Raw genomic sequence first — 22,607 nt, 5'->3', positions numbered from 1 at the left:
GGATTGGGGATCAAAGATCAAACCTGCAACCTAGGTATGTGCCCTGACCGGGAATCAAACCCACAACCTTTCAGTTATGGGATGATGCTCCAACCAACTGATCCACACTGCCCAGGGCTCTGGGGATATCTTGCTTCACAACAACCAAGTCAAGTCAAGTCCACTTGTAAGTCTGCATACATCAAACCTCAGTCTGTAGAGGCTCATTTTAATGCTCAGGGAAATAAATTGAGTTAGATTTCTGACACATATACTGACACCTCTGATATGATGCTGTTAACCTTGGCTCTGTGGGCCCACACAATATTAAGCCATTTAAAGACCTCATACCTAAAGTTCTAGGCAAAATTGAAGAAACTTCCTTCCTTTGCCATGGCTCATTTAGTGACTGACAAATACACCTAATGTGAGAAAATGCACCACTGGTAATATAATGAACATACTTTCCATACCAAGGAAAGGGTACCTACAGCTAACGGCAAATATGGTTTTTAGTAGCCCCTCACCACATCTGCTGGGCTGCTTGCTGCACTCACACCATGGTAGAAACTCATAGACAAATTACTCGTCCTATCATACATGATCCTACTGAAGTCAAAAAGCAGGCACTTAAGAAAGACACTCTATAAATTAAAATGGAACACTGGGCTCTTAAAAGAAGGCATTCCATGAACCTTGCATCTCTCTTATGACCCTCCTCCACTCTCACAGTTGGCCTAATTGTTAGGAGGAACCTTGCTTCTAAATGGATCTTCCTGCTGTTTGAGGCATTACTTAGATTCAGTGCTCAGTCGTTAGAGCCTGTTGCTGTTGTTCTGATCATCAGGCTTACCAGACATTTCAGTCAGAATGGTCTCTCCTACAGATCTTTGGTTTATTGGAACAGTGTGTCCCAGCCACAACTCCTACATCCCACTCCTGAGATGTCCTGTGTATCTATTTCATTTTCGCCACATTTCTTCAAAGCCCCTTCACCCACCCACCACAAACGGGCTGACTTCCTACCAATTATGCTCATGCACTCATTGTCCTGGGAGGCACTGGCGCTGACCTGGGCACACGTGACGATCATTCAGCAAGCAACCCATTAATGCCAATGTGGTAACGTCAAAAACACACAAAAAAATACATAACACAGCTAATGATTCAGATGGCTTCCTTGACAGAAAACCCTGCATTGGTGATGACATCTTGAATTTGGTGTATTTAGTAGCAACCAGAGAGAGTCATGTTCCCCTAAAATGGCTGCTGGCCGCACGTGGGTGGACTACCCTGGGAAGGTGCCACCAAAACCACAACACAGACGAAATAACATTACTAAGCGATTAGAACCGTTCTGGAACCATACTCTCCTGGATCTCTCCAACACCCGAGGATGACTGGACTCAAACGGGTTTTGTTAGGTTTCACAGCTTAGTTATAATATATCATTGGTGCATTTTACCTGCCTTTTAATTTATGTTCAGATTCTTTTAAAGGAGATGTGACACAGTTCAGTCAACAAAGCTCAGGAGAAAAAAAAAGCCCAGGAGAGAGCTTTAATAAAGGTGCTGAGCTCACTTTTGATATTTGACCTTTAATTAGTGTAGACACCAGCACACCCTGCTCGACCCGCGTAGGGAAACCTATGATGTTGACACGTCTCCCTTTGAGTGAGCAGGTAAAAGAGTCTAACCTTGAATATTTCCAGCCTCTAATCCTACACATCTTAAAGGGCCAACCCATTCTTCTTTGTGGAAGCCACCTATATGAAGGTACCTTTTAGAAGATACCTTTGAGTAATAATTTTTCTCTTCATTTGATGCATGTGGTAACACATAGTCTTGACATTTGGTCCTATTTTAAGTAAGGTATCCAGCCCTCAAACGGGCAATGATAGCCCTGACCGGTGTGCTCAGTTGGTGGAGCATCATCCTGCAAAGTAAAGACTCGCTGGTTTGATACCCGGTCAGGGTGCGTACAGGAGGCAACCAATTAAACTTTCTTGCACTGACGTTTCTCATCTTCTCTTTCTCCCACCACTTCCCTCTCTCTAATAATAAACAAACTTTTTTTAAAAAGGGCAATGATAGCTCTGGCTGGTGTGGCTCAGTGGATTAAGTGCCTGTGAACCAGAAGGTCACTGGTTCAATTCCCCATCAGGGCACATGCCTGGGTTGCAGGCCAGGCGTCCAGGTGGGGGTGTGCGAGAGGCAACCCATCGAAGTATCTGTCACACATCAATGTTTCTCTCCCTGTCTTTTTCCTTCCCTTCCCATATCTCTAAAAATAAATAAATAAAATACTTTTCTGAAGGACAATGATAAAACAAGGTAATCAATGGGAAAGGTTTTTCGGGTGACAAATAGCTGTCCACTGTGGGGAACTTTGAGATGATGAGGGGAAAAAATTCAAAATGCAGAGATTCTATTATCATATTTTTAGATTCAGTGGCTACAAAAGAAAACCTTTGAAACCACCCACAAGGGCACTAGCAGTAGGATTAATCATTAAAAATGGTATAGTGTCATAACGGAAATAAAGAGCAACACAAGTGAATGAATGGTTTCTGTCCAAACATGTAAATAGCTTGGAGTGCCCATTCTCTTCTTCACAACAATAAAAAACTGAAAAATCTAAAGAACAGCATTTCTTCTTAGATCTACAAGAAGTTTAAGGTTATATGGCAAAGCAGTGCCCCCAAAACGAGAGGCTGGAGACTGTGGAGAACTGCTGCTCACTGAAAGCGGAGGCCAATGGAGCCAGCAACCGCCAGGAAAGTGTGAACTATAGTAGACGAATTGCTGAGACAGTAAAAACTAGCTTAAGATTTACAAACTCAAAGTGGAGGCCTGTCTTTAGAGTGCTCCCCACAGTTCATGAATTTTTTTGCAGAAACCCAAACAGATTCTAATAGTGAATCTTGGGGAAAAAAATGCCTCATGCTTCTTACAAGTAATGGGAAATATTTTTACACACACACAAAGCATTCTGTTCTCTGTAACACAGGCTATCCCTCAAAGAAAACTACTTTGCCAAAGACTGCGTGGTGAAAGAGTGGTCAGACATCATCTAGACCCTTCAGGTTTATACTCTGACAAACAGGGAGGAGTCAAGGCTAAGAACATGCTTTACAGATGGCCAATAGACATATGAAAAGATGCTCAATGTCACTAGTCAGAGAAATGCACGTTAAAACCACAATGACATATCACTTCACAGCTGTCAGAATGACTATCAATAAATCAATAACAATGCTGGTGAGCATGTGGAGAAGAGGCAACCCTTTCCACTGTTGGTGGAAATGCAGATTGGTGCAGCCACTGTGGAAAGCAGTATGGAGGTTCCTCAAAAAATTAAAAATGGAACTGCCTTATGACCCAGCAATTCAGCAGTTACACTTCTGGATGTATATTCAAAGAAAGAAGAAACACTAATTCAAAAGAATATATGTACCCCTATATTTATTGCAGCATTATTTACAATACCCAAAATATGGAAGCAACCGGTGCCCATCAATAGATATGTGGATAAAAAAAGCTATGGTACATATATACAATGGAATATTACTTTTTCATGAAAAAGAACAAAATCTGCCCTGGCTGGTGTGGCCCAGTGGATTGAGCACCAGCCTGTGAACCAAAGGGTGTCCAGTTCAATTCCTAGTCAGGACACATGCCTGGGTTGCAGGCCCAGTCCCCAGTGGGGGGCACACAAGAGGCAACCACACATTGATATTTCTCTCTCTCCCTCCCTTCCCCTCTCTAAAAATAAATAAAATCTTAAAAAAAGAGAATGAAATCTTACCATTTGGAATAACATGGATGGACCTAAAGGGTATTGTGCTAAGTGAAATAAGTCAATCAGAGTAAGACAAATACCATATGATTTCATTTACAGTGGAATCTAAATAACTATAAACAAAACAGACTCACAGATACAGGGAACAGATTGATGGTAGGCAGAGGGAGGAGAATTGGGGGACTGGATGAAAAAAGGTGAAGGGATTGAGAAATACGGATTGGTAGCTACAAAATAGTCAGAGGGATGTAAAGTACAGCATAGGAAATATAGTCAATAATGTAATAACTATGTATGGTACAAGGTGGATACTGGAAATATCAGGGGACACTTTATAAAGTATGTGATTATCTAATCACTATGCTGTACACCTGAAACTAATACAAGATAATATAGAGTGTAAACTGATCAAAAGTAAATAAATAAATAATTAAGACTAGAGCTATGATATGACCCAGCAATCCCTCTTCTGGGTATTGACCTGAAAATTTTAAAAACATTTATTCATAAAGATATATGGATCCCTATGTTCATCGCAGCATTATTCATGGTGGCCAAGACATGGAAACAACCTAAGTGTCCTTTGATGGGCGATTGGGTAAAGAAGACGTGGTACATATACAATGGAACACTACTCAGCCATAAGAAAAGATGAAACACTGCCATTTGTGACAACATGGATGGATCTTCAGAGTATCATGCTAAGCAAAAAAAATTAAAAAGGATAAGAATCATATGATTTCACTCATATGTGGGATATAAAACAAAAAGCAACAAATGAACAAACAAAACAGACAAATTCATAGACAGAATGGAATAGTGGTTACCAGAGGGGAAGGGAGATGAGAGGAGAGTGAACAGGGAGAAGAGGGTCAAATATAGGGTGATGGAAGGAGATTCACTCTGTGTGGTGTGCACACCATGCCAAAGTACAGATCATGTATTATAGAACAGTGCATGTGAAACTTTTATATTGTTATTAACCAGTATAATCCAAAATCAGTTTAATTTTTAAAAAGAGAAGCAAGAAGGAAGGAAGGAGCCCTGCCCTTGGTCTGGTGCTCGGCCTCGCAGGTGCTGTGCCACAGGATGGTGGGGGCTGAGTGTGCACACAGTTTGTTGCCCTGAGCCCCCACTTGCCAGCCTGGGGGGCTTTACCAGCTCCAGCCCAGCTCTATCACAAGCAGGTTGTTGATCGTTATGAAGATCGTAAAAATGTGGGGTCTCAATATCTAAAAATGTTGGAACAGGACTGATGGGGGCTTCAACATGTGGTGATGTAATGAAATTACAGATTCAAGTGGATTAAAAGGGGAAGATCATGGATGTCAGATTTAAAACACTTAGCTATGGTTCTGCAATTGCCTCCAGTTCATTAGCCAGCCATTAGGTGGGTGAAAGGGAAGACAAGGGAAGATGGTGAAGGAAGCCTTGACCATCAAAAACACAGATCATCACTCTGTCCAGGTGGCTCAACTGGCTCAGTTGGTTAAAACATTGTCCCCTACACCAAAAATGCTGCTTTAAAAATCCCCAGTCAGGGTGCATATGGAAAACAACCGATCAATGTTTCTCACATCAATATTTCTCTCTCCACTCTCTCCCTTTCTCTCTAAAATCAATAAATGTATCCTTGGGTGAGGATTAAAAGAAAGAAATAGATAGATATCGCCAAGGAATTATGCTTTCCTCCTGCTCCCTGCTGGCTGAAGATGCAACCAAGGCCACCCTGGCTGATTATAAGCTGAAACAAAAACCCGAGAAAGGAAAGACATGGAAGAAATGAGCCTTTGATGAAGCCTTCAGCAGCACACGTTTGCCTACCTGCTGTGCAATTAAGGTAGATTCCAGAAGCTCCTCGCACTAAAGTAAAAGAGCTGTGAGATATACACATCATTGCGGCCCTGATGCAAGCAAAATACACAGTTTAATTGTTCTGAATTCTGTGGTATCTTTTGGCTCACTTTTATGTCCTTCACTTATGTATATTTTGAACATTGTGTATGGCCTCAAAATTGAAATCAGTAACGAAGTCTCAAGTTGTGATAGTCTGTGAACTGCAGAAATATCTATTTTTCCTGAATCTGTTTGTGGAAAGATTGCCTTGGTATGATTATCTGAAAGAACTAAGCATTGTACATAAAACATCTGCATATATACGGTAAATTAAATTATGTAAGACAAGAAAAAAGAAAAAAAGAAAAAAAGATCAAACAGAGCATTTTCTCCCAAGCTATCAATAAAACTTTAAACATAATTTAAAGTATATGAAAATCAGGAAAAATGACTAAGTTGAAGTTATATTTCTATTACCTTTGTAGTAAGATAAATGTGGCTCTGTTGACAAAAATAATAAAGAGTACTTATACCTCAATAATAAAATGTCATATATATAATTTTAGATTGTCAAAGGATGTAAACAGACACTTTCCAAAAATGTACAAATGGCCAAGAGCATATGAAATGATGATGGACACCATTAGTCATCAAGAAAAGGTAAATACAAACCCCAGTGAGGTACCACTTCATGAATCAAAAAGGGAGACAACAAATTTTGTTGAGGATCTGTAGACACTGGACAGTCACACACTGCTGGTAAAAATATAAAATGGTGCAGCCACTTTGGAAAACAGTCTGGCAGTTCCTCAACTTTGAACTTAGAATCACCATAGGACCCAACAATTCACCCATAGGTGTATGCCCAAGAAAAATTAAGATACATGTTCACTAAAAATCTGGTACAGCAATGTTTACTGCAGTGGTATTCATAATAGCCAAAAGGCGAAAACAATCCAAATGCCCATTTACAAATGAATAGATAAGCAAAGTGTGTTTTATCCATACGGTGGAATATTATTCAGCCATAAAAGTGAATGAAATGGGACTTCTGGTTAAGATGGCAGCCGCATAGGTAAACAGTATACGCATCCTCCCAAAATCGTGTCAGTATTAGAACTAAACTACAGAACAATCACTGTTATAACTACCTGGAACCTAGTCAAATAGAAGTCCTACAACTAGAGATTTAAAGAAGAAACCTCATTGACACCAGTTTGGGGGGTGGAAATGCTAAAAGTGCTGGTCCCAGGTGTGGTGAATAAAAATAGGGAAGGATATATCTGCTTTCGTGGTCCCACCTCATGAGCAAGGGTATCAGCCCCACACCAGGCTCCCAAGACCAGGATTCCAGTGCTGAGAAGAGAAGTCCCTATAATTTCTGGCTGTGAAAATCAGCAGGGCTCTGTCTGGTCTAGCTCAGTTAGTTGGAGCATTGTCCCGTAAACCAAAAGGTCCTGGGTTTGATTCCTGATCAAGGCCTAGTTGCATGTTCAGCCCCTATCAGGGTGCATTTGGGAAGCAACCAATCGTGCTTCTCTCCCTCTCTCTCACCCTCTCTCTCTCCCTCTCTCTCCTCTCTTTTTCTCTCTTCCTCCTTCCCCCTTCCTCTGGAATCAATGGATACAGCCTGATCAACCTGGGGGTAAATACCTCCCGTTGACTTGCTAACTGCAATCTAGGCTTAACTAAAATAGGAGTGTACATAGCACACAAAGGAGGTTGTGCAAATGCCCATCTTGGGTAATAGGGGAGGCTGACCTAATGGACCCTACAGGACACCTACTACATTAGGCTACTCCATCAAGCCCAGGATATGTCATGGTTCTACCTAATACACAGAAACAAACACAGGGAGGCTGCCAAAATGAGGAGACAAGAAACATGTCCCAAATAAAAGAACAGAACAAAACTGAAAAAGAACTAAACAAAATGGAGAGAAGCAATCCACTAGATGCAGAGTTCAAAACACTGGTAATAAGGATGCTCGCTGAACTTATGCAGTGGAAGAGCACCTGAACTTAGAACTTCAACAGCATAAATAAGGACATGGAAACCTTAAAAAAGAACCAGAACCTAACCTCAGATAGGAAGGATACACTAAGTGGAATGAAGAACAATTTACAGGGAATCAACAGTGGATGAAACTGAGAATTAAATCAGCGATTTAGAATACAAGGAAGCAAAAACCATCACAGAATAGCAAAAAGAAATGAGAGTTTTATTGGACACATTTCAGCTTAGAGTTGGCCAAAGAAGGGTTCCTGTGCCCAGTGAGGGCTGGGAATTTCAAACTTCCTGCCAGAACCATACCCTGACTGCCATGGGCTGCTTTCACTCAAGTACCTACTACAACGTATGGAGGTAGAGAAGGGAGGGGTGAAAGCCCCAACACTCTAAGCAAAGATCAAAATGAAGCCAGACTCTTCATTACATATGGTAAGGTCATTTTTAAATGGATGTGTAAACAAGGATCACAGTTCCAGGAGTGGTGTTGCAACCTATGTCAACCCCTAACCTGGGGAGGACCTCAGACCCTCTGGTCCCAGGCTGGCCTGGCCTGGACGCCCCTCCTGCTCAGGACAAGGTCATCCCTCTATCTGGAAAATGAGTCTGATGGAAGAACTCAAGAGTTGGAAAATTTTAGTTTTAAGTAGTAGTTAATAAGCTTAGTAATTAATGCATGTAAAAAGCTATTGTTTCAGAAACTAAAGGTGTGACCCACCCTGACTCCAGGAGACCGCAGCAATTCGACCTTTGTGCCCTAGGAGCACTGTGAGCAATCCAGTGGTATTTGAGCCATTGTGCTCAGGGAGGTACATCTGTCCACCACCCAGGACACAGATAAAGAACCACAGATGAACAGATTAAAGGATGCTAGGAAAATTGGCAGACTGCAGCTTTTATCTGATTAACCTTTCCCTGAATTCCAAAACCCTTACGTACACTCTTGGTCTCCTTATAACAGCGGGTGGTTGGAAATGGAATGTAAGATGGTCTTTTAGGGTACATAACCCACCGTCTTCTCTGCTCCCCCGCCATCTGAATAAAACGCCCATTGCCCTGGCTGGTATGACTCAGTGGATTGAGTGCAGGCTGCAAACCAAAGGGTCTCGGTTGGATTCCCAGTCAGGGTACATGCCTGAGTTACTGGCCAGGTCCCCAGTAGGGGGCGCAGGAGAAGCAACCACACGCTGATGTTTCCCCCCCTCCTCTTTCTTCTTCCCTTCTCTCTGGAATGAATGAATGAATGGATGGATGGATGGATGGATGGATGGATGGATGGATGGATGGATGGATGGATGGATGGATGGATGAGTGAGTGAATGAATGAATGAATGAATGAAAGAAATCTTTAAAAAAATTAAAAAAACAAAACGCCCATAAAGATTGATTCCCTGTCTCTACTTACTGGTCGTGACAGGAAGCTGGAACACGAGCTTTTCTGGTTTCAGGTCTGGAATTTCCAACGCATACCTGGTCCTGCATTGAGAAATAGCTACAGGAGGACCCCACTGCCCCTTTAACAGGCCAGAAACACATTTTAATAAAAAGCAAAGGTCCCTGACAGAGACGCTCTCCCGCCCGAGAGCGGAAGCTGGTTCTGCCCAGGTCCGCACTCGGAAATCGGGGAGGCGGGCCCTTCCCAGAGACTAATCAGGGGCGCCGCAGGCCGGGTGGGTGGGGCGACGCTCCGCAAACAGCCGGTTTGCTCCTGGCACCTCCGGGTAGGGTTTTACCTACGTCTACTCGCCTAGTTCCTCGCCTTCTGTCTACGACCCGGGGTGACTTGTGCCAGCCACGGAAGCCTCTTGGAGGACAGAGGGGGACTCCAGGGACCGGGAAATGGTGAGTGTAAGGAACGGGATGACCCAAGACGGGTCGAGGGCCTGAGGGCGGGACCCGGCCTTCCCGCGGTCACCTCAGGAGTCTGCGCCCTCTCTGGGCCGCCTCTCCGCCTTCTGTCCTCTCCGGCTCGCAGCGCGGGGGCTGGGCCGGCAGCCGGATTCCCGGCATCCTGTCCCATCACTGCGCGTGGTGGTTTGGGCCCGGACCCGGAGTTTCTTCGGGCAGCTCTATGCCAGCCGCTCCGCGTCATCCCAGTTGGTGCGGTGACCTCCGGAAAAGCCATCGCGGTGGGGGGACTATCGTGATTCATTTTGTGGGGTTGGTTCCTTGGAGGAGCTGTGGCCGGTGGCGTTCCCAGGCCCTTCTTTCACGCCAGAGGACCCCTTTTCTCCTGAGTTTTTCCAGTGTATGGGGAGCAGAGCCTCAAACTCACGACGCTGCCCCTCAGCCTGATTCTTCCTAGGAGTGGTAATCCCTAAATTTCCACAACCTCCAGGCATTCCCAAACTTCAGTTCCCCTCCCAGTTACAGCATCGTTATGAACTGTTTGTCCTTAGTGATGCATTTCAAACAAATGCAGTATTTTAATTGTTTACTGTTTTCTCACAGTCAATGAATGCCAGGTTTTTAAAGGTTATATATTGTTTGTGGATATTTTACATGAGAGTAACCACCTGAAACAGATTGTAGAACATCGCTGTTCCTATCACCTACCATCGATCGTTCCTGGGCACAAACAGCCGAAGGGGATGGTAGGGAGCTTCTTCTTTGGAAACTTGACTCCTGGGTAATATTTCCGGTCAGCAGGCCTGTTCCCTGGGTCTTTTGCCTTTAAAAGATTCATTCACTTTTTTTTTACATCAATGTTAAACAATATATGTAAAATGTATTTAACCAATTGATCGTAGACAGTATAAAACACTTCCACATCACACACAAAAAAGGTGAATTTCAGGAAAAAAATTGTTTCAGTGTGAACCACGAAAAGGGATTCTTTGGAAAGTAACCTCACAGGGTATCTGATCATAAATTCCTAACTGAGCAGGTCATGGTGGGTAGACACACCCAGGCCTCTAACATCATATATATGGCTACTCCATTTCCTGGACTGTTTGTAACATCTCCCTGTCTTTTGTGTACCTACCAGTCTATACTTCTTAATCCCTGTACCTTTTCCCCCATTCTCCCCTTCCCCCTCCCAGCTGATAACCCTCCAAGCAAACTCCGTATCTATGATTCTGTTCCTGTATTGCTTGTTTGTTTAGTTTGTTTTTTAGATTCAGTTATTGATAGTTGTGAATTTATTGCCATTTTAATGTTCTAATTTTTTATCTTCTTTTTCTTATATAATTCCCTTTAATATATTATATAATAAGGGCTTGGTGATGATGAACTCCTTTAGTTTTACCTTATCTGAGAAGCTCTTTATCTGCCCTTCCATTAAAAATGATAGCTTTGCTGGATAGACTAATCTAGGTTGTAGGTCCTTGTTTTTCATCACTTTGAATACTTCTTGCCAGTCCTTTCTTGCCTGTAAGGTTTCTTTTGAGAAATCAGCTCTTAGTCTTATGGGTACTCCTTTGTAGGCAACTCTCTGTTTTTTTCTTGCTACTTTTAAGATTCTCTCTTTATCTTTAACCTTTGGCATTTTAATTATGATGTGTCTTGGTGTGTTCCTCTTTGGGTCCAACTGGTTTGAGACTCTCTGCTCCTGGACTTGTATGTCTCTTTCTTCCACCCAATTAGGGAAGTTTTCTTTCATTATTTATTCAATAAGTTTTCAATTTTTTGCTCTTCCTCTTCCCCTTCTGGCACACCAGAAGGGGATGGTTTGGATGTTAGTACATTTAGAGATGTCCCAGAGGCTCCTTAGTCTTTCCTCACTTTTAAAAAATTCTTTTTTCTTCTTGTTCTGATTGAATGCATTTTTCTTCCTTGTGTTCCAAATCGTTGATTTAATTCTTGGCTTCATCCCCTCCATTGTCGGTTCCCTCTAGATTTTTCTTTATTTCACTTAATGTAACCTTCATTTTTGCCTGGGTATTTTTTATGCTGCTGAAGTACCCAATGAGTTCTTTGAGCATCCTGATAACCGTGTTTTGAACTCTTCATCTCAGATGGGTACTTATCTCCATTTTGTTTAGTTCTTTTTCTAGAGTTCTGTTCTTTCATTTGGGCCATATTTCATTGTCTGCTCAATTTGGCAGCCTCCCTGTGTTTGTTTCTGAGTATTAGGTAGAGCCGCTTTGACTCCCTGACTTAGTAGTGTGGCCTATTGTAGAAAAGTGCACCTGTAAGTTGAATGGGGCGAAGCCTTAGTTAATCGCCAGGGCAGGGCAACCCATGTCACCACTCTGTGGTTCTGTGTTGGGCAGAGCTTAGAGAGAGGACAATGCTGCTGTCTAGCCTCTGGAGTTTTGTCTGGGAGGAAGCTGTCACCCAGCACTTGCCCTGATGCCAGTCACTTCAATTTTTCCCTGTATGTCAGTGATGCCCTTCCAGCTGTTGCCCTGGTGCTGAATTCCAATGGGGGCAGGTCTATGCAAGTCCTAAGTCTGTTGCAGGCCCTTTGAGAGGAGTCTCCTTAGAATCTTGCAGTTTCTCTACCACCCTAACCCCTACTGTTTTTTCCCAAGATTTTGTTTATTTATTTTTAGACAGAAGGGAAGGGGGAGAGAATGAGAAGAAGAGAAACATCAATGTGTGGTTGCCAGGGACCTGGCCCCAACCCAGGTATGTGCTCTGACTGGGAATCAAACCGGTGACCCATTGGTTCACAGGCCTGAGCTCAATCCACTGAGCTACACCAGCCAGGGCCCCACTGGTTTTTATAGCCAGAAGTTATGGAGACTTATCTTCCTGGCACTAGAACCCTAGGCTGGGTGGTCTGGTCTGGGGCTGGGATCCCTCACTCTCCAGGTATCCCTCCTGATTTTTATCTACCACACGTGAATGTGGGACTGCCCACTCTGGGTCTCTGTGCCACTCCATGCCTCTCCACGCCTTGTGTCTCTGCCCCTCCTACCCATCTGGATGAATGTAGCTTCTTTTTTTTAAGCACATTTTATTGATTATGCTATTATAGTTGTCCCTTTTTTGCCTCCCCTTTATCCCCTTCCTCCATGTATCCCCTTTCCTCCAGCATTATCCCCCACTTTAGTTCATGTCCACAGGTCATACATATAAATTCTTTGGCTTCTCCATTTCCTATACTATTCTTAACCTCCCCCTGTCTATTTTGTATCTACCAATTATGCTTCTTATTCCCTGTACCTTTTCCCCCCATTCTCCTTCCTCCCCCTCCTGCCAATAACCCCCATGTGATCTACATGTCTATGACTCTCTTCCTGTTCTAGTTGTTTGCTTAGTTTGTTTTTCTTTTTGTTTTTTAGGTTCAGTTGTTGATAGTTGTGAGTTTGTTGTCATTTTACTATTCCTATTTTTTATCATTTTCATTTTCTTAGATAAGTCCCTTCAACATTTCACATAATAAGGACTTGGTGATGATGAACTCCTTTAATTTGACCTTATCTGGGAAGCACTTTATCTGCCCTTCCATTCTAAATGATAGCTTTGCTGGTTAGAGTAATCTAGGTTGTATGTCCTTGCTTTTCATCACTTTGAATATTTCCTTCTAGCCCCTTCTTGCCTGTAAGATTTCTTTTGTGAAATCAGCTGATAGTCTTACGGGAACTCCTTTGTAAGTACCTCTCTCCTCTTGCTGCTTTTACAGTTCTCTCCTTATCTTTAATCTTAGGCAATTTAATTATGATGTGTTTTGGTGTGTTCCTCTTTGGGTCCAACTGTTTTGGGACTCTGAGCTTCCTGAACTCATATGTCTATTTACTTTACCAGCTTGGGGAAGTTTTCTCTATTATTTTTTTAAATAAGTTTTCAATTTCTTGGTCTTTCCCTTCTCCTTCTGGTACTCCTATGATTCGGATGTTGGAACATTTAAAGTTGTCCCAGAGGTTCCATGAGCCTCTCCTCATTTTTTTTGAATTGTTGTTTTTTCATTCTGTTCCAGTTGAATGTAAATTTCTTCCTTCTGTTCCAAATCATTGATTTGAGTCCCAGTTCCTTACTTTCACTGTTGGTTCCCTGTTCATTTTTCTTTATTTCACTTTTGTATAGCCTTTACTTCTCCCTTTATTTTGTGGCTGTACTCAATCATTTCTGTGAGCATCCTGATTACCAGTGTTTTGAACTTTGCATCTGATAGGTTGGATATCTCCTAGTCACTTAGTTCTTTTTTTGGAGTTTTGATCTGTTCTCTCATTTGGTCCATATTTCTTTGTCTCAGTGCACCTGTTACATTGTAAGGGGCAGAACTTTAGGTATTCTCCAGGGTAAGGCAGCCCTAAATCGGCTTCTTTAAGTCCTTGGTTGTCAGATTCACACACAGCTCAACTTTCTAATGAATCTGGGTGATATGGGTGTTGTAGTCTAGTTGTATTTTTTGTTGTAGTTGTATAAGGAGGTGAAGCGTGTTTACCTATGCCAGGAATTCAAAGTCCAGCCCTCTGACTTCTTTAGTGAAAGGCTTTAAGCCAGACTGTTGTGTTCAGGGGCATCCATGTTAACACATCTCTGAATACCAAGAAAGAATGCCCTTGCGGGAGTAAGCATTAGCCCTCGAGAGAGCACATAATCTTGTTAACTGTCCTGTAATCCAGTGTCCACCTTGCTTCCCCCCACTTCTGTGTAATCTTTCTGACTTCTCTCCTTAATTTCAAATGCATAAAAGAAACTTCAAAACTGTTATTCTTGGGAGCGTTTGAGATCTTGCTCCACAGTACATATCATCAGTTTGGTTAAAATAAACTTTTTTATTTTTTGAACCCTTACCTGAGGGTATATTTGTTGATTTTAGGGAGAAGAAGGGAGAAGAGACAGACAGACAGACAGACAGACATGGATCCATTGCCTCCCACATGCACCCCGACCTGGGATCAAACCGCAACCTCTCAGATAAACTCTTGTAAACATTCTCCACAGGTTTTGCGTCAACATTTACTTGGTAGCTGGCAGGAATGCGAAGAAGCCCACCCAGGGCCACCCCATGGACCTGGGCCCAGTGCTAGGTGCAAGCAAGGGCCCTTCGTGCCCCACTGGCTTCTTGCTCTGCATCAGGTGAATTTGATTGAGTTTCTCTCAGAATTGTGGGTCTCCTTGCTTTAAGGAGCAGGCCATGACTGTATTTAAGCTGTTCTCAGAAAATCCTCAAGGTATATAAGGGTTGAGATAACCCAGGGAAAGGGAGGAAAATGGTTTGCTGCTTTTAATTTTGCCTTTTAATTGAATTGCTTACTGAGAAGCTGAACGTAATCTTCGCTGGTTAAATGAGAGACCAAACTCTCTTTAGCTGCAAAACAGAAAGGACACTAGCTTCCCCAACATCAATAGCCAATGGGGCAACAAGCCCCGAATCTGGAGTGGCGGAGATGGGTACCACAAATTATCCAGTGCAGTAACACAGCCGAACTCGGAGAAGCTGACAGGGGCCTGGGGAGAAGGGCAGGGCTTGCTGGAAAGGGTGAAGGCTGAGAGAGGGGCCCGTGCCTTGGGAAGTGTCACAGTTTAGGTGGTGTCCAGTAAGCTCGTGCTGGCCTTGCTCAGGTATTCCTAAGTGACTAAGAATCTTTGTGAGGTTACCTAAGGAAGTTTCTTCTAGGGTGTAAAGCGATCCTATAGGGACATCCACAGAATTTGGCTCATTTAGAGACATGCATGTGAGGGCTGGTTTCCCCTAGAAGTTTGTTCTGGCCCTACATATCTCAAAATCAACAGGGGAAATTGTGTCTCTTAGCCTGACAAGCCCCATGGCAGTCAGCCTCCCATTAATAAATACTAAGATAGCTGAGGTGAGGATCCTCTGATACCTCTAAATTAATTTTTGCATGCACAGTTAGAAAAAGCTAGCTATAAAATTAGGCAGAATGAATGGGAAATGTTAAATTGGTCTCTCAGCTTCCATTCAGATAAATAGATAACCTATGATGTTGTTTGGGTGTCAACCCAATTCTTTGGGGTATTTTACTGTCCTTACTTGAAAAGGGGAAGGTCATTTGAAACTTGACTTGTCAAGGACACATGTAAATTGTAAATGCCTCCAAAACAAAATTTGAATCCATCTGTGCTCTGTTTGTCTGCCTGCGTGTGTCTATATACGTATGTTGTAAATGTGTGATAATTTTCTACCTGTAGATGGTATTGTCAAAATTATTTTAAAGGCAAGCTCTTGTAAGAATCAGGTACTCTAAAATTCTCAGAAATAAACAGGCTGACAGCTGTCAGAGGGGAGGGGTGTTGGAGGATTGGAAGAAAAAGGTGGAGTGATTAAGCAAAAAAAAAAACAAACTCATAGATGCAAACAGCAGTATGGTGATTGCCAGAGGAAAGGGAGGCAGGGATGGGAGGAGGAAGAAGAGGGTAAATGGGAGATACATGGTGACAAAAGGAGACTTGACTTTGGGTGGTAAACACACAACACAGCATACCGGTAATGCATATAGAATTGTACACCTGAAACCTATGTAATTTTATTAATCCATGCCACACCAATTAATTCAATAAAATTTTAAAATAAATACAGTTCTCAGAAATACAGAAACTAACTCAAAAGCTTTTCAAGTTCACGTGATCTGAGATTAATTCTTAGTAAATAAAAGCTGGCTTATATTTGTTGGTTTGAGTGAAACAGACATGTCTTCATTTTGCCTAGGTTTTACAAAATAAAGTCCATGTTAATAATGACTTTTGTGTCTATTAACAGCATTTCTAGCAGTTAAAAATGTCCAAGATAAAGAATGCTAAATGAGCCCTGGCTGGTGTAGCTCAGTGGATTGAGCGTGGGCTGCAAACCAAGGGGTTGCCAGTTCAATTCCCAGTCAGGGCACATGCCTGGGTTGCAGGCCAGGTCCCTGGTACAGAGCACTTTAGAGGCAACCACACATTGATAATCCTCTCCCTCTCATTCTCCTCCTCTTCACCTCTCTCTAAAAATGAAAAAATAAAATCTTAAGAAGAAAAAAAAAGTCTGTGCTTGTTTGAAAAAAAAGAATGCTAAATGATTACTTCTTAGTCTTCAGTAGAAATTGAGGTTTTAAGGGTTAAAATCTCAATTATATGTTAGGAGTAACTTTGCAGTGTTTCAAAAAAGCCCCCAAAACATCTCAAGATTTGAAATTGCATGGGAAACATTTAAAATAACTAATGAAACACTCCTAGGGTATATGGTGTGAGTAAACAATGGTTGTACATTACAGAATAGTTGGAGCTGGTTCTTCCCTGCTCCCTGCCTCCCCATTTTCAGGTGCTTTGATTCCTTCATACATCACAAAGCATTTAAGCTGCACTTAGATGGAAGGATTTATGAGCTGAAATTATTAAAAAGAAACAACTTACACTAATGCCCTGTCTTGATAAAGTTATTTCAAGAATATGCCAAGTTAGTAACTTTTCTTTCATGGCGAGCTCCCAGAAAAGGCTTCACAGATCATTACTGTCACCTGTACATCTACAGACGGATATTGAACTCAGGATCCATTTTGTCTGATTATCTTTGTCTGCTAATACATTAGTCATAACAACAGTTATGCTTGTTCTTTGGGTTTTTCCACACATAGTCCAACTGCTTGTGGTTACTGCACATGTGTAAGATAACTGTTAATGCTCTTTTCATGCTCATGTAAATGTTATACTAAATGCCAAATATAGAAAGATGAGAAGGCAAAACTTGGACTGTGATAGTTCATAGGACAGAAATGATCCAGAGTGGGTTTTGTTTTTTTTTTGTTTTTTTGTTGTGTTGTTGTTGTTGTTGTTGTTGTTGTTTTTTCCCACAACGAAGGCCACAACCTTCTGTTTCCCCGCCCCTCCCGTTTTGGGGAAAAATCCTGCCTCCACTCAGATCCCCTCATTACAGGATCGCCCCATTCCTGTGGTCAACAAAACAACATCAGAACTGAGATTTCCTAGGATTGAGCCTTCCTAGTGCTGTGAGACCACACTGTCCAAGCAGAAGGTTGGTCATCAGTGCATCTTTCGGATTGATTTATGACCAAAAAGGGGAACTGTGGAGGAAAAGGGGGGTTTTATGAAGTTACCTCACAGGATGATGTCATAAATTCCTAACTGGGCAAGTCATGATGGTCGGTCACCATGCGGGCCTAGAACTTCTTTAGTGAAGGGTTTTAGGGCAGCTCTGCCCATTGTTCTTCCGCAGCTACGTCAACACCTTTGAAGTTCCAGAAGTGGGAGTACTATACCCCTCAAGAGAGCACATAATCTTGTTAACTCTCTTATAATCCAATCCCCACCTTAGTTTCTCCAATCTTCCTTACATCCCTCCTCAATTTAAAACACATAAAAGAAACTGCACAAAAGAAGGAGCATTTGGGTTCTTGTTCCATTGATGTATCATCAGTTTGGCTTAAATAAACTCATAAAAATTCTCCACAGGGTTGGACATTTCTTACATTGATACAGCATTGCATTACATGCATTGAATTTGTTTCTCTTTCTTTCCCTAGGGGTGTGGTGTGATTCTGGGGGTTCATTATTTCTGGGTGATTCACACCAGAGTGTTTAATTATACCGTAATCAATTGTTTAAAGAACAGTTTCTTGGCATGGAAATAACAATGAATTAACATTATTTTCTGAAAGCAGTAGACACTTGAGGGGTTTTTTTGTTGAGCTATCAAAACACCTTACGATTTTACTCCCTCCTTTACACATAAATCCTGGGTTTGAGTGATTTTGCTGAATTGTTCAAATACTGGCTTCATGTATTTAAAATACCAATGGTGGTCCACAGCTATCCCTTTGGGGAGTAGAGCCTGAGGTTTGTGTCACTAAGCCAAGAACTCTCCCCCAACTTTGACCTGCAAAAAGAAGTACACACTTAAAAGCTCAGTTATTCTTCCTGGGAGTCCTACCTGCTCACACCCCCATGGAAGGAGCCCGTGCACTGAGAAGCTGCAGCCCTGGAAAGCTGGGGCGTATGTGCACATGGGGGAGGGGGATGATGCTCTTTCAGAGGTTTAAGTTGTGGCTCCCCAGGGCCTGTTTCTAGACATAGGATGGAGTTTTGCATCCACAGTGTGGGTGCATTCAGTGTAATTCATGCACATTGAGAAAGTCTGTGAAAGTCAGGAGTCTGTGACCTTGGTTAGGGTCTGTGCACTTGGAGTTTATTTGGGTCAGAACCTGATGCTGAATCCAGCTGAGTGTTTCTTTGCTGTGAGCTGAAGCCCAAGGGAGGGAGCATTTCCATTATTCCCCAGGGAGAGGAGGGTGTTGGAGCTCCCAGGGTTCACTCCTGGGGCTGCTCAGGTGTCCTCCTTCCCCTTGTCCCCAGGGACTGGCCCACTTCAGGGGCTCTGACTCAACCTGGAGAGTCTAGATGTGGAACCTTCTGAAAGGGGCTCTCCTCCTGCCCTGTGGGAAGCAGGCTGCTCTTCTGAGCTGACTCCAAACTTGTTTCTTTCCTTTGGATCCTTTATCCACTGATAGTGCAGCCCTTTGGCCCCATTGAGAACTTGGGCCGTGAAACTGTGATATGATAGGTATGAGGTGAGGGAAGCAAGAAAATTATGGGAACAAATAGAATTTTCGTTCCTCTTAGGCAAGAAAATGTGAAGATATGAGATGAATGCATTGAAGTTTGGGGGCATGCTTTTCATTTTCAGATCAGCATTTGTATGTGCGTGCCCCTAGAGAATATTAACATTTTAAAGGCTAAAGCGGCTGAATTTCTGTTTAATTAATGTGAGAAAAATGAATCAAGTCTTTTGTAAATCTTTAAAATCCTACCACATTTAAAGGACTAAACTCAAACCCCTGTTGCATTGTAATGTGCTGCTTATTTCTGAAAATGCTTGGGAGGCGAGGGGAGGGGCCACAACACCCTGTCGTGCCCTCTCGGTCCGCAAGAGCTTGGAGATTTTCCTTTGTATGGTTCTCACTTTCATAACCATCAGTGTTAAAGGGTGTAAATCTTAGAGTGGTTAGTAATTAGTAAATTATGGTGTATATAAATTTCTGTGTTTATTTTAAATAAATCTGTAAGAAAAATCTAAGGTAAACAGGCCCCCTGCAAACACGGTCTAGTCCATCCAGCACTATTACCCCACCACCCCCGAATTCAGATTTGATAATTTCTTGAGCCTCCTGTTAGTGTTTCTTTGAAATTTTATTTATTGATTTTTAGAGAAAGAACGAGGAAGGGGCAGGAAAAGGGAGAGAGAGATACATCAGCTTGTTCTGTTTATTTATGCCTTCATTGGTTGATTCTTGCATGTGTCCTGACCAGAGATCGAGCCCACAACCTTGGTGTATCGGACGATGCTCTAACCAACTGAGTTACCCGGCCAGGACTAGTGTTTCTTTATAAAAAAACAAGCTGTTGCAAGCAAATACATATTTTTATTACACATGTTTATCCTTGTAATAAACTGTTACACTCCACACTTTGTGGTGTTAGCTGGCCGCTAGGCCGCCGCCTCCCTCTCCCCTGTGTCCGCACCTGGACAGGCAGATGAGAAAGTCCGGGGCTCCCTCCTCTGGCACTGGCTTCAGATCCCAGCCACACAAGCCCTTCTGTGAGCAGAACTCTTGCCCTGGCCCCGACCCCAACCACAGTGAACACCCTAGGCCAGGCTCCTTTCATTGTTTCCTGACGCCATTTCAGAGCTGTTGAGAGGCCGTCCTGTGCTTCTCAGAGACTTCTATTATGTGTAAGCCTTTCCTAACCTTTGGCCATGCTGGAATCAGTCTCAACATATGAATCACGCCTCTGCAGGTGAATGTAACAGTTGGCTGTGTGAGCAGCGTGTCCAGACAAGGGCACCCCCAGGTCTGTCTTCCCTTGCTCCAACTTGCTCATCTGCTCTGCTCCTGGTGTGGCCTGTGCTGTGGCCACAGGTGGGGCGGGGGGTTGGAGAGCTGGTACTGGGCCTGCCACACCTCAGTGCTGTGCACTGCCAACCAGAGTGGGCAGTTTTGGGAATATCTAGGTGTTTGGGAGTAGGAGTGTGGGATCGAGGCCCTCCTTAAAGTGATCCTGGGTCGATGTCTTTGCTGGGATTTATCTCTGTTAAGAGTGAAGCTGTAGCTGAGGCTGGGTTGGCCCCAACATACCCTCAGGATTATGATGGGAAAGCAAGATTGCACCTGTGTGAAAGGTGGGCCCACCCAGTGGTCACTCCTGAAACAGCATTTATTTAAAAAGAGAAAGAAGAGAAGGCAAAAGGGAGTAAGTGTCCAACTGAGTCCACCCCCCTAATATCCAAGGGCTCCCCAGGACTCTAAATTACCTCTACTACTGTTGTTCCTTCCTCTACTGCACAAAAATCCTGACTCTTGAAGTTAAAGGGACACTGCCCATGGCATCCTGTGGCACAGCAAAGGGACTAGTCCTGACCTTACTTCATCTAAGGTCCTTGAACTCTGTAAAGCAACCAGGTGTCATGGGGGAGGCTCCTAACCCTGATGGCACTGGCTAGAGGCACCCAGGAATAAAAAAATTATAAATACAAGCATACCTCGTTTAATTGCACTTTGCTTTATTGAGCTTCGCTTTATTGCACTTCACAGATGTTATGTACTTTTTTAAATTTTTTTAAAGATTATTTTATTTTTAGACAGGAAAGTAAGAGAAACAACAATGTGTGGTTGCACCTCATGCACTCCCTGCCAGGAACCTGGCCTGCAATCCAGGCATGTGCCCTGACCGGGAATCAAACCAGCAACTCTTTGATTTGCAGGCCAGTACTCAATCCACTGAGCCACACCAGCCAGGGTAGATGTTGCATTTTTTACAAATCAAAGGCAAGACCTTCCACCAGCAAAAAGATTACAGCTCACTTTATTGCTGTACTCACTTTGATGGTCTGGAACCAAACCCACAATATGTCAGCAGTATGCCTGTACTGGGAGAGAGAATACCCCCTTTCCTGAAGTAGAGCAGGTCTTCAGTTAATGTGGTTTTGTTTAAGGTCATTTTGTTATAATGTTGATGGGGGGGCGGGGAGTGAAACAAGAAAGCAGTGAGCCTCACAGGCAGTGTCCCATATCACTAGAGAAGCCAAATAAATAAATGCTTAATCACTAGGGGGAAGAATCACAGGCCCAGCAAGGGATTCTCTTTTGGCTGTGAGGTATGTTGCTTTGGGAAAGGGGTGATGTGGGTAAAGTGAAACTGTTATTCTCTTTTTTTAATTTATTTATTTTCGAGAGAAAAGGGAGGGAGAGAAACATCAATGTGCGAGAAATACATGGGTCAATTGCCTCTTGCACACCCCCAACTGGGGACCTGGCCCACAACCCAGGCATGTGCCCTGACTGAGAATCAAACCAGCAACCTTTTGGTTCTCAGGCCAGCACTCAATCCACTGAGCCACACCAGCCAGGGCTGAAACTGTTATTCTTACTGCCTGTAGTGTGTCTGTTAGTTTAATTGCTCCAGTGCTGGAACTTCTCCACTGGACTCCCAACAAAAGATACTCTCATCTTTACATGGTTGTTAAAATCAGCACACTCTGGCGAGATTTTGGTAGGAAACTCACATTCCACCACCTGCTGCTGTGTCTTTCACTTGCTGCACTTAGACCATTGATGTTTGTAGTCATTATTGGTATCGCTGGATTAACATCTACCATATCTTTTTTTACCATTTTTGTTGATGTTCTTTCTTTCTTTCTTCCACATCTACCTTGAGCATTTTACCAGATTCCACTTTTTGTCTTTTAGTATATCATACCTTATTTATATTACTTTCTCAGTCATTGCTTTGAGTTTGCAGTATACATTTACAACTAACCCACATCCTCTCTGAGGTGACACCATAGCACTTCACTGGGAGAGCAAATTCCCCATAACAGAGCCTCCCCAACTTCCCTCTCCCTGTTCCTTGTGACGCTGCTGTCATTTGTCTCACATATCCAAAAGCTGTAATCACTGAATACATTGCTGCTTGTATCATTTTCAACAAAATGTTGTCTGTTAGATTCATTAAGAATAACAACTACAAATGACCTTATTTTACCATTATTTATTCCTTCCCTAACACTCCACCTTTATCATTTACCTTCTTCCTGATGAATTTCTTTTAACATTCTGTGCAAAGCAGGGGATTGC

At 42.8% G+C, this 22,607-nt stretch overlaps 1 protein-coding gene and 1 pseudogene across 2 annotated transcripts in view; both read left to right on the top strand.

Moving 5' to 3' along the window:
- The first annotated feature begins 2,662 nt into the window (after window positions 1-2,662).
- On the top strand, window positions 2,663-5,566 carry LOC123828527 (annotated as a pseudogene).
- Window positions 5,567-9,309: 3,743 nt separating this feature from the next.
- The window catches only part of LOC123828181 (zinc finger protein 791-like), a 45,951-nt gene continuing 32,653 nt past the window's right edge, over window positions 9,310-22,607 (top strand). For both annotated transcript variants that reach the window (XM_045852830.1, XM_045852829.1), the window contains exons 1-2: window positions 9,310-9,465; window positions 14,339-14,598. In XM_045852830.1, the coding sequence (XP_045708786.1) occupies window positions 14,380-14,598 (219 nt within the window). In that variant the 5' untranslated portion in view covers window positions 9,310-9,465; window positions 14,339-14,379. The remainder of the gene's footprint in view (window positions 9,466-14,338; window positions 14,599-22,607) is intronic.

This window comes from Phyllostomus hastatus, unplaced genomic scaffold (assembly GCF_019186645.2).
Source record: "Phyllostomus hastatus isolate PE091 unplaced genomic scaffold, TTU_PhHast_1.1 phas_contig_98, whole genome shotgun sequence".
Taxonomy (NCBI): Eukaryota; Metazoa; Chordata; class Mammalia; order Chiroptera; family Phyllostomidae; genus Phyllostomus; species Phyllostomus hastatus.
The sequence above is the reverse complement of the archived record's forward strand: the minus strand, read 5'-3'. Positions and strand labels throughout refer to the sequence as shown.